At 32.9% G+C, this 13334-nt stretch overlaps 1 protein-coding gene and 1 long non-coding RNA gene across 2 annotated transcripts; one reads left to right on the top strand and one right to left on the bottom strand.

The window, feature by feature from the left end:
• Window positions 1-8601: 8601 nt before the first annotated feature.
• On the bottom strand, window positions 8602-9564 carry LOC145565040 (uncharacterized). The gene is made up of 2 exons (XM_081625154.1): window positions 9434-9564; window positions 8602-9319 (listed from the first exon to the last, which is right to left on the bottom strand). Exons 1-2 carry the CDS (start codon window positions 9562-9564, stop codon window positions 8602-8604), a joined length of 849 nt encoding a protein of 282 aa, XP_081481280.1.
• A 1105-nt stretch (window positions 9565-10669) lies between these two features.
• Window positions 10670-13029, top strand: LOC145563783 (uncharacterized). The gene is made up of 3 exons (XR_014094603.1): window positions 10670-10806; window positions 11749-11965; window positions 12676-13029. It is a non-coding gene; the product is annotated as an uncharacterized LOC145563783 (long non-coding RNA).
• Window positions 13030-13334: the final 305 nt, after the last annotated feature.

The following is a 13334-nucleotide window of genomic DNA, read 5'->3' on the forward strand; positions in this document are numbered from 1 at the left end:
TGCGTCAATAATGGGGAACTTCAAACTGTAATAAGATGCATTGGTGTTCGTGTAGATTTTTTTTTTTTTTTATATTGTAGATTGGGCTTTATGGGTACAAAAGTGGGGGAGTATTATTGTATAATATTATCATTAGTTGGGATGCTGGTTATTGGAGTATTATTGGAGCTTATTATCATTAGTTGCATTAGTTGGGATGATAGTTTGTTACTTTGTGTGTAAATTGATAGACAGAACTTCAATTGATATTAAATATGATTAGTTAGGATGCTATTGATAGACAATTGTGTGTAAATTGTCATTACTTTTTATGAATCAATTGTGTGTGATTTATAATAAAAAGCAATTTACCAAATGGTCATTACTTCAATTGCTATAAGACCTTATACTTGGTTAATAGGAGCAGCTGTTAGATTGTATCTTGAGTTAATTACTTAGTTTAATTAGGCTTTTCTGGTGTTGAGTTTAAACTTCCCATTATTGTGACAAAGTTGTACTTTTGAGGGAAAAGTAAAAAATTTGAGAATAATGATTTTATGAGGGTTTAGGGAGATTTAGCTGACATGTAGAATATGATTAGTGGAGATTTAGCTGTTAGAATTTGACATGCATAAACTGAACTCAAATCAATCTCATTTTATTTTTGTCCTGTGTTCTATTAAATGTGCCTTCTTTGATTATTGATGCTCAAATAGCTTCACTAGCTCTGCTTCCCTTTTCTGCATTCTGTCCATTATATTGAGTTTTTTAAGATTGGATATTAGATTAGTAGGAATAAGGAACCCTATTAAATCTGCTCATATGTGAGTTCTCTACGGTTGTGTAATCTGATTGGTATCACACATCTTGCTTGTTCATGTGAAACAGTACATATATATTTGGATGCATATATATTTGGCTTTTGTTGCATGGTATTGTAACTTGTTAATTGAACAGCTAACAATATGGGAAAAATGCATTGGGATGCCCGTACCTCAACAAAGTATTTAGAAATTTTAATCCAAGAGAAAGATACAGGTGGTCATAATAAGTGGAATTGGGAACTTGTCGCTAAATAGTTAAGTGGCATGCATTAATAAGGAAGTTAACTCGCGACAAGTTGAAAATCGGTACTCTGTTTTGAGGGGGCATTACAAAGCTCATGTTAGATTATCTAACATGACTGGGTTAGCGCGACACCCCATAACAAACAAAGTTGATATCGAGAAAGAAAACGAAACTGAAAGATGGCACAAATTCTTAGCGGTACATACCTTATCCATTATTTTCTTACTACTTCGATGTTATGGATGAACTATAATGTGTTGTAACTTTCCTATTCCAGGACTTTCCAAAATGTGGTTATGCAATAGCTACGAAAGGGTTAGCAAACGCAGAATTGATGAAGCAAATATTTCGAGGAACAACGGCTGTAGAGGCGGATGCTTTTCACCAGCAATGGCAAGGGGTAATTCGATCTTGTCAAAGAAAGTAGCTTCTTTGTCTATCAATGATGACAACAACGAATTTGGATCTGATGCTGAAGAGGGAGATGATGATGCCGAACCAAGAGAAGGTTCAGGGGATAACGAGAACATTGATAGTGATTCTGTTGGTATTGATCTCAATGTATCAGGCGCTGCCCAAAGTGTATCCCCTCCAAAGACTGTGCGGAAAAAACTTCGGGGTGGTACTAGTAGTAAACGAAAAAGTGAAGGTAGTATTGGTACTTTTGAGGAAAAAAGACGAAAAGCTAGTATTGATAATGTTATTGAATTGTTGGGGAAAAGTGTTGCTACTAAGCCTATTGAAAGATTTCCGTTGGTGGTTCAAACTCTGAGTAGAACGGGAGGTTGTGGCACGAGGTCGAGATTTCTACATTTGTGCAGTAAAATGCTTGGAAGACGAGGAGGTTGCCAATATGTTCTTGGCACTTGAGGATGACGAACACAAGTGGTGGTACCTAGATGATACTTCGCCTAAGAACTGAGGGAGTAGAACTACCATTGAATTAAATTTGGTTAAACTATTTATGATTCTAATTTATTTGCACTATGTTTGTTTTTATTTCAGTTGAACTATGTTTTGTCTTCAAATTCGGTGAACTGGGTGTGTTGTTTTATTATGGTTTTAATTTGGACTGACGAGATGGGCATTTTATTAGAAGTGTTTAATGTTTTATTTTGGATTCATTAGATGGGCATTTACTATTTGTTTAGGGTTAATACATTGTTCTTATATGTCATTTTCTTGTTTTGTGAAATGTAGAATGGACGATGAAAACATTAGACATGCATGCATGATTATTGCATTACAAGAACTCCGCGATTCACTAGAAGACAATCCTGATTCAGCAACAATACCACCAATAAGGCAACCAAGAAGAGAACTAGGGGAAAGTGGAGCGCAATTTATACATAGGTTGTTAACAGAAACTCTACAGAATGTCAAATTCAATTAAGACTTGATCGACACATGTTTGTTCAGCTAGTGAACCTGATGATTGAAAGAGATCTACTTCACGACGCTAAATATGTGAAAGTAGCGGAGCAAGTAGGTATATGTCTATATATTTTAGCAAAAGGAGGTTCATATCGTGATGCTTCTGACAAATTTAAGCATTCTATTTCTACAATATGCAAGTATTTTAACCAAGTGTTAGAAGCGTTGGTTAATTTGTCCTTCGATATCATTATACCACATCATGGCTTATTAGAGGTGCCTCCCGAGATAGCTAATAGTACAAAATATTGGCCTTATTTCAAGGTATAACTTCATTGCTTACATTCACTTGATTACATTTCAATGTCGAAAGTGTAGATGTTTATTAAAGAATTAATTATAAATGTCATCATTTGTCAGGATGCTATTAGAGCTTTGGATGGAACTCTTATCGATGCCATTGTAAGTGATACGAATGGTGTGCAATTTCATGATCGGCATGGGAGAAAAAGTTGGAAAATCTTGGCTTGTTGTTCGTTTGACAGAATTTACACAGTTATTCATGTCGGTTGGGAAGGAAGTGTTCATGATACAACGGTGTGGAAAGACAGCTTGGGCGATCCAAAATTTAATTTCCCTCATCCACCTCCAGGTGAACTCTAATTCTTTAATTACGTATTAAATATATATTTTGATTTATTATGTGTAAAGTACTCTAAAATCTATATATTTCAGGAAAATATTATTTGGCGGAATCGGCATATCCAAATACTCTTGGATATATGACGCCATACTTCGGGGGAGTTAGAGTACATATGCCTGATTTTAGAATACTGCCACCTAGGGGATTAAAAGAACATTTTAATAAGCTTCATTTATCGTTAAGAATGAAGGTGGAATGTTCATTTGGACAATTGAAAAAAACGTGGAGGATACTACTGATATGTTTATTTTATATAGTATTTTACCCCCGTCCCTTGGTCATTATTAGTAGTGCTTTTGGCTCTTTAGAGCCACTTTTATTACTAATATGTGTAATCTAGTGTTTTCGTAGTTTTGGTTGAGTTTTATAGGGAATTGCACTCTTGGAGCATTTTCCCAGGATTTTATGAAGCAACTACGAGCATTGGAGGAGCACGACCATCTTTCGTAGCCCAAGATCGGTTAGAGTCATCGAACCGGTGATTAAGGGCTCGACTTATGAGAAGATGAGGCATTGGACTGAATGATTAAAGCCCTAAGGAGGATAGGTTTGGGCCGAGTTACAAGCCTAAACAAGGAGTCCAAGTAGCCCGAAGTGTCATCGCCCGGTGCAAGGGTCTCCGCCCGAAGGCGCGCCCGATCGAGCGGTGTCACGCCCGATCGGGCGCGAGAAGAGAAGTTCACGAAGAAAAAAAGGCGCGCCCGATTGGGCGCGTGTTTCTGAGGAGAAGTTTAAGCGTCGTTTAAGTTGTTTTAACTTAGGATTTTCGAGCTTAGTATTTATACGCTTTTGTTAAGAGAGTTTAGTATTTTCTTTTCTCCCTTTTCCTTACTCTCTCTCTCTTTCTCTCTCTAACTTTTCTCTCTCTCCTCTTAAACTCTAGTATTATTTTCTCTCTCTACAACTCTTTGTTTAATTCCATCTCTTGTTTCCTTCAACTTTGGTAACGATTTCTTCTCCTTTAATCTCAGTTATTTATTCTCTCTCTTACATCATGTCTTGTTTAGTTGCTTTGATTAGTTTAGTTTTAATTATGTGTGAGTAATTTTCTTTCTAGGGTTATGGGGATCCATAAATAATATGAAGGGGTAATTTATTATTGTTAATTGTCAATGGTTGATTAATTTCCTATTGATTGATTTAATGTTATGCAGTTAGATTTGGCCAGATTTAATTCGTATGAGTTTAGCAATATTGATTCAAGATTCGAGAGATGAGAATTGATGTTTAAGCTTAGTTTCAATAGGCAGACTAATTTATAAATGGTTAGGTCGAGATTCGAGAGATGAGATTTAATACCAGTAAATTAACTCTGTGATTGTAATACGTAGCGAAAGCCCTTTATGATCTGATTAATTGATGCATTGATGATTGATTGTTATGTTTTACTCTGGAATATTATTTATTAGTGAACTTATGCCCTAGGTCTTTTATCATTTGATTTCTCCCTACTCATATTCTTCGTAGTATAGTTCCTTTAAATAACAACTTTTGGTTACTTAATAATTTAGATTATAATAGTTAATTAGGAATAGAAAGACTCGTTTCCCTGTGGATTCGACCCTACTTCCCTATCTATTATTAGTTAGTGGTTTTAGGAATTACTTTTGATTAGGTGATACGACTTTAGCCTGTCAACTACATAACATGCCACAAGTGTCACAAAAGAGTCAAATGTCAATCATTGTAGCCACTTGCACACTACATAATTTTATTTGGATGCATAAGCTTGGCATACCAATCATTCAACATGACGCAAGTATAAGAGTAGCAGATTCAACTATGTATGCACAATGGCGCAAAGATAGAATGGCCAAAGTGCGACATCATATAGCACGCCGAATTTGGAGGGCTAATCGCTCGGAAAGCGACAATGAAGCTGATGACAATGAATATCAAGATGACAGTGAAGACGACATTGAAGATGATGAAAATGAAGATTATATGGAAGTAGATGGTTAATTCACCACAATGTTGTAATAATTTGAATATTTTAAACCATTGTCGTCTTTTATCTATTTACTATTAACATATGTTAAAGATGGTACACATCTATTTATGTTTTCATTCACCCATCAATTATAATAGTGGTAGTAGTGGTAATAGTAATAATAATAGTAATAGTAAAATAGTAATAGTAATAGTAATAATAATAATAGTAATATTAATTATAGTAACAACAACAACAACAACAACAACAATAATAATAATAATAATAATAATAATAATAATAATAATAATAATAATAATAATGGTAGTAGTAGTAGTAGTAGTAGTAGTAGTAGTAGTTCAATGCTTTAATGATAGTAATAATAGTTAAAATTAAATAATAACAATATTAATAATAATAATAATAATAATAATAATAACAATAATGCTAAAATGTGTTCTGCTCTACTGAAATCTGCTCTGCTCTGCTGACCCCTGCTCTGTTCTGCCCAGAAGCTCAAAAGAACAGGGCCTTACTCTTCTACTTCCAAAGTCAACTTCACCTGTTCTAATCACAATACTTAGAGAACTCTTATTAGTTGAAGTTTGCTAGTTTGTATTCATCATCATCAAAACCTTTAAACTTCAACAGGATGTCTTTATGATTTCTTGTATCATTGTAGAATGTCTTTATTGCTTTCTAGTATCATGTTAGGGATAAAGTTTTGGTCTTTAATGCTCAGTGACATGTCAGGCTTTGTTATCAATCATGTTAGTATCATGTCTAGGATTTTGCTAAAATTTTTATGCTTGAAGAATATTATTATTATATGATGATGATTATTGTATTTAATTATATATAATTTAATGTGATTTGTTAATCAAAGAATTGTTTCATGTTATTTACTAATTTACAAATATACTCATATTTACTAATTTACAAATATACTCATATTTATTTAATTATTCTAAACATTTATATCATTATTTAAAAAATAAAAACCCCTACTACTCACTAAAGATATATTTAAAAAGTTGATTATTGAATACTAATTATCCTAAAGTAAAATGAACTCAACTAAATTTTCATATTATGTCGATAGAGTGTGTCATCAATTTAAGGACAAATGTATATGAGTTCGTATATGGGTACTAACCTAAGCTAATATTTTAATTTTCTTATATAAAACCTTATAGCTTCTAAGTTTCTATTACTATATTTATTTATTTAAACAATCCAATTCAATAACCTTTACGTATTTAGTATTGGTATAAACTAATTAAAATTCAAGTTATTTTGTTACAAATAATTTTTTTGGATAAATATCGTTGAATTAACACCATTCTTTATTGTTTATTTGCTGTAAAATTTAATTATGACCGTGCATAGCACGGGATTTAACCTAGTTATACTTTATTTGATGATAACTTATTCTAAAATATCAATTAACAATCTTGGTACATGTCAAATTTATCGGTCAAACATATTTTACTCTTCAGGAGCATCATATATTATATAAAATCTTGGCATATTCCAATTTTTAATGCCTTATTAATATAGACAATGGTATTTATTCATATCCACCTTCAGGATGGTGTCATGGTGAATATCTAATGATTATTATTTGACATTTAAGATAATGTGTACACCAATTAAAACAAACCATTAATATAACATAATATTGGTCATGTGCAAGGATTACATTGCATATAAAATAAGGTACTATCCCTCTAAACCATATATATGGGGAATGGAAATTCAACAACCTCTAAAATGCCTTGCACCATTTAAGTCTTTTAGTATCATGAAAATGTCATGTATCAAGCCAAGTACTCATATACACATATTTTAAAACTTATTATAATGAGGTGTATACATAAATATGTGTGCTTAGATTTAATAATTCAAATAACTCTTAATCATGTTCTCCATGCTCAATTGCATCAATCATTGGATCACAATTGCTTATAAGTATGAGTATAGCAAATAGATTAATCAAGCTAATTGGCTATAGAGCCATATATGGACTCTTATAGTTAGTTTCTTAAAATCATAATATAATCCTTCATTATCAAGTAGATAACCTTTGATCACATTTGAACTGCTTATGACTTTCAAATGAATTGTAATTAAGAGATATCATGCAATAATCTCACATTCACTTCTAGGAATGAGTATATATATATTTCATTATTTCACTTCTGGGAATGAGGTCATCAACAAACATTTTTTCCCCCCATATTTCACTATTTTTGTTCATTTAACAATAGATAACATATCAGTTATCTAAAATAAACTTTCTTAAAAATATCAATACTATGTCTACAAGATCATAGTAGTTCCATGAAAGTAGAGCATATTGTCAATGTATTTTAGAAACTAATTTATTATTCTTAGTCATTTTTTTCTTCTATTACGTCGTAGAAAATTGCATAATATTTCCTTTGTCATTGTGAGAAACTTCAGGTCCGTATATATCAACATATCTATTTATGACTCTTTCCAATAATATAATCCAATAGTATTATATGATAATTCTCTACATACTCCAGACGAGAATACAATGAAACGATCTTCTACCAAAAGAAGTATAGATATGATATAATCACTTAATTTAATCAAAAGTAGGCTCAATGATTACATTTGTAACACAACATATATACTTCATAACAAATACAATAGTTATTTATAGTAGTGAACTATATTATTAATACGAAGTATATATATGCTTCAAACATGTGGGAGCAACTTTTAAAAAGAATTATGCCAAGTCATATTAATCGATCTAACTAATATATGTAAATATGTAATACATGATTATAATAACAATGTAATAGCACGACTTTTAATTAAAAAAAATATCACGCTTTCTAGGAAATAGTATAGAAATCATGTCCTCCATTATCTCAATAAGGTTCCTCATAAATCATGAAATTTTCTTATATATGCCAATACCAAATTAAACAAGGAATCTTATAGATGATAGATACCTACAAATATCTTATAATCTACTATTCGAAAGTAACTTGAGGCTAATATTCGTTATCATAAAAAACTACAATTTTAATCAAGCAATGTTTAAGATGGTAGGGAATACTGCAATAAAATACGGCTTAAAATGTAGCATACACATAAGACATAATGTACAGATCAGTAGATCACGTATGTCATATTTGAGTTTACAGAATAGAATATATAGTAAAATTTCCTTACCTTATGAAATCACTGACTCTATAAATATTGACCATAATAAGTATATATTGAACATGGGTTTTAAACAAAAGTATATAACGATGGTGCAACACACGATATTGATGAATAAGATTGATTAATCTATATCACGTTTTAACATGGAGAACAAAAAAAAAAAAAAAAAAAAAAAAAAAAAAAAAAAAAAAAACTACATTATTATTATTATTATTATTATTATTATTATTATTATTATTATTATTATTATTTTATTTTATTTTTTTACAATAGTAACTACCAAACTAAAAACAACAAACACAAAAAAAAAAAAAAAAATCAAAAGGACCAAAACAGAATCCTACGCTCGTCTGGCTAGCCAATGGGCTGGTGTAACCCAGTCACAAGGCACTTTAGATATCCTGCAAACCGAAAGACCCTCAAGAAGCCGGCAAACATCACTCAGCAACCATAAGCAAGAAACATCAGTTGGTCGATCATGATGAAGAAGTGAAACCATAGTAGCGTTATCTGTGTAAATAAAATGACTATGAAACACTATGTGAATAGCTGCCTGAAGGCCCCATAAACAAGCCTGAAGCTCAGCCTGGAAAGCGGACGCAACACGACAAGCCCTAAAACCACCTCCTAAAATTTCATCCGATTCAAAGCTACGGAAAATCCACCCCGCTCTCACCGAACAATCCGCAGCAGTCCACGCTCCATCCAAAATCAGGCAAACTTGCACAGGGTCAGTCGAAATACCTCGAAGACAAGTAATAGAACGAGGCACAGTAGGGTTAACCCGGCCCTGATGATCAGAAAAGAACTGAATAGAGAACAGACCAGCATGATCGCCACGAGAAACCCACTCATCTGCTATGGCAAAGATGGTGGTAGGAGAATAAATTGCATGCCTAAAGATGAATTGATTTCGCGACAACCAAATAGCCCATAAGAGGCATAAAAAAGAGTGTAAACCCCTCCACTGCTTAAGAAGTCTGAACTCCGTGATCAAATCCGAGAACCATAATTCAAAAGGCCACCCAGATAAGGAAGAGTCATCCCACGATGGGAACCTGTAGGTAATAAGGTGTCGAATAAAGGAACAATCCCGAAAAAGATGAGAAGTCGATTCAAGAGCTTCCCTACAGAAAACACAAATGGGATTGACCGGAACACCTCACAAATACAGGGAAGCTAAAAGAGGCAGGGCGTTATGGAGAATCTTCCAACGAAACACCTTCAGTTTTGGAAGAATAGACATTCCCAACAACTTTTTCCACCAAGCATCCAAAGCAGGCTGGCTGACAATATTGTCCATCTACATTAATTAGTTTACAATATATACTATCCACCAACACAATAAATATCTAAAAAGGGTGCTCTTTAACAAATAGTTTCATCATGAGATTAAAGGATGAAGAAAATCTTACGTTTGAAAATAATTCAAATTACATGCAACTTTACAAATCAAATTAAATAAATAAATACCGATAAGATCCCAACCGTAATCTAACTAAAACAATTGCAATATCTAATATAAATTGAAAGCCAATAACATTCTAAATAATTTTATGCTTATGTGTGCCGCTCATAGATTTATTTGCTTACCATCAATTTTATATAATAGTAATTTGATAATAGAATAGACAACATACCTCGATTGATTAATTGCGATTATCATTACTGATTGAATTTTATTTTAAATCATATGCGTAGAGTAATGGTGCTGATAACGTGTTATAAAATAATAAGAAAAGAATACTACATGAGAAAAATGTTGTACTTCTTCATTAGGCAATGCCTATTATATATACATGAGAATAAGTAACTCTCAAAGACAAATAAAAAGAACAATAAGGCAAAAAGGAGTTACAAGGGGTTACTAAAAGAAGTAATAATGCTATGGGGGTTACAAAGCTATGCATAATGGACATTCATAACTATATTTCATAACAATTTACTTAATTTTCCCCATTAATGTTAATTATCTCTTTTATTAAACTCTTAACAATAGTGTGTGGACATTTATACCCCTCAATATTTGTTATATGTTTTCCCTCATTAATGCTACTAGCTACTAGATTTGTGATATAGGGCCAAACCAAAAAAGCCTCCCGAATATTGCTAGCTATGGAGCGCGCATACCGCGCGTTAGCCACCCTAGTTATGAGTAAAGTTTTGAATTATTTTACTAATCAATCAATCAATAGTATATATTAAAAGACACACCATCAATGACACGTGTCATTTTATGTTGAGTTCTTATATATATATATATATAAAAAGTTGAATAATAGAAACTAGGAACTCATCTGAGCCGTCCATTGCGCTTCATCTGACGGCCTGTAGTTCACCCGCTTCATTAAGGGTAATTTCGTAATTTTTGTCAGTGAATGACCATCGTTCTAATTTTTTGATTTCTTTTATCTCTTTCTCTCTCTTCGTCACACTTTCTCTCTCATCCTGCTATTTCTCTCTCCTGCGATTTTTTTCTTTGTTCCTCTCTTATCAAATTCTTGAATTTTTTGTTCGATTTTCGTTGCTAGTTATTTCTGGACAAGTAAGTTGTTTGATTTCGTTTATCTTTTCTCTTTTCTTCAGTTACGATTTGTGTTGTTGTGTTTCAATTAATTCGAATTTGAAATTAGGGTTTTCTCTAGATTTTGTTTGTTTAATTTGTGTTTTGTCATTTTTAATCAGATTAATGATTAAGTGTTGTAGTGTTTGGTTTTTAAATGATTCAAATTTTTGTATTATTTTGTTTGATTGAGGTTTTTTGTTTTATGTACTTGAATGAGAGTTTTGTTTTTAAATTGTTTGATTTCTATATATTATTGCACTGTTTGATTCTCTAAATTAGTGTAATGTTATTGATTTTGTGGTCTGCCTAATTAAGCTAATTAGTGGTTAAAAATCTAAAGAAGCCATTGATTATATGTTGCCTTCACATTGCAATTCAAGTTTCTGAGTTGATATTCATTGAACTGTGTTTTCATGCTCTATTGTTTCTTGTTGTAGATAGGACTGTGTTTGCAACTTTTTAATGTTATGTAATACTTTTTAATTGTGGTGCTGTTTAATGGGAGTGTGCGGGATGGTCAGTATGAATGTATAGATTGAAAGTGATGTAATCAATATTGTTAAGGGTGTGCATTAAAGGACAGTGTGTTATGCTCTTATTGTCATTATTTTTGATTGGCTGTATTTAGATCTTCAGTGACGGAAAATTCGATTATATTGTTTACTTTTGTGCTTATATTATATACTTTTTGAGTTGGTAATGATTAAATTTCGCATATTGTAACTCAGTATTTTTATTGAATGTCCTTGCTACTAGTGTGGGTTATGAGATCCACTTCAACATATTGATTTACAGAATTGGTTTTTTTTTTTTTTTTTTTTTATTATTATTTACTTTTGAAATTTTTTATTTACCTTAAGAGTAATTTTTATTTACTTTGATACACTCATTTCTCAAGCATATAATTTTATTTTTAACAAGGTTGCTGGCCTTGCTACCCTGCAGCAGCTGCCCTTCCTGCCAAGGCTGTTGCTGCAAATGCTGGCCCTGCCTAGGCTGCTGCAGCAGCTGCTTCCCTGCCATGGCTTGCGAGACTGTTTGGTTTACTTATGAGTAATTGTTTATTTATTGTGAATGTTTTATATAGACTAGCCTACAGCTTCTGTGTGGGGGCTACTGCTGGGTAGAAGTATCAAAGGTATTACGGCATTTTGTTGTGGCCTTGGTAATTGGTCGAATGTTTTGGAAATGTATGGTCCGTAGGGGTGTACATGTGGTGTTGTACCTCTAATTATCTTATTTACTTTTGAGTTAGTTTTATTTACTTTTTAAGTTAATGGTAGTTACTTTTGAGTTGTTGGTAGTGACTGAGTGTGGTATATACTTGTGTGCATGGAGTTGATGGTAGTGGCTGCGTGGGGAGTTAATGTATGGGTAAAAGTCGTGAGGGTGTCAAGGGTTTTCTTTGTAGCCTTGGGTGTTGTGTGAATCGTGTGGCTCTATATGGCCAAGGAGCACGGGGCAAAGGGTGTGATGTTGTGTGTCGGTAGCTGTTGTTTGGGTGGGCAAAGAGAAAATTTGATGAATAATTGTGTGTATGTGCGCGCGCGCGTGCGCGTGCACTAAATCATTTTTAGAGGTTATGCTTGAAGTTTTGCTAGATATATTTGAATAGGGTATTTTAAGTTTAATTGGAATTAGAGTACCTTTCACTGAGTAAATAAGACTTCCTTCTATCATCAAATTGATATGCTGTGAACATATGGTCTCATAGTAGCTTTTATGATTTGTTGGCTGATGCACCAACTTCCTTTTTTTGCTCATCAGTTTTTGTGGGCTAATAAACAGGCTAGACAAAAAATAACTAAGCCTTTTCTGTACTCTGAGTTAGGCATCTTGGTTCTGCAGGAATATGAGAGTGCATCAGCCATCAAGAACCATATGAGAGTGCATCAGCCATCAAGAACCGGTATCTGATCCTTGCATTGTGGCTGAGTGTAGTTATCTCCAAGGTTGCTTCAGCTGCTGCCCTGCCAAGGTTGCTGTCGCTGCTGCCCTGCCAAGGTTGCTACAGCTGCTGCCCTGCCATGGCTTGCTACTTCTGCTACCTGCTGCTGCTATGCTACTTCTGCTCTACTACCTGCTGCTGCTATGCTACTTCTGTTCTTCCTCCTGTTGCTGTAAATGTTACCTGCATTTATGTGAATAAACTATGTATCCTTTTATAGTCGTATTATATTTTTGGATGAATTTATAATATTACAGCCAAGTGTTGATATAAATATTCAAGTTTATAGATATATATGTTAGTGTTTGTACATCAATTAAAGTAAAAAAAGTCCAAGTCTATATATATTTTTTGTGTACTTAAAGATAATTTTATTTACTTTTATGATTTTTTTTATTTATTTTTCTTTACTTCAAATGTTTAATATATACTAACCTACTAGCTCAATTGGTAAAGCATTGCGTAAATGTACAAAGGATGTGGGTTCGAATCCTACGTAGGTTCATTATGTATAATTGTTTAACTAGCTTTCTACCAAAAAATAGGATTATTTACTCTT

The sequence above is a fragment of the Chenopodium album genome, chromosome 10 (assembly GCF_948465745.1).
Source record: "Chenopodium album chromosome 10, dcCheAlbu1.1, whole genome shotgun sequence".
Lineage (NCBI taxonomy): Eukaryota > Viridiplantae > Streptophyta > Magnoliopsida > Caryophyllales > Amaranthaceae > Chenopodium > Chenopodium album.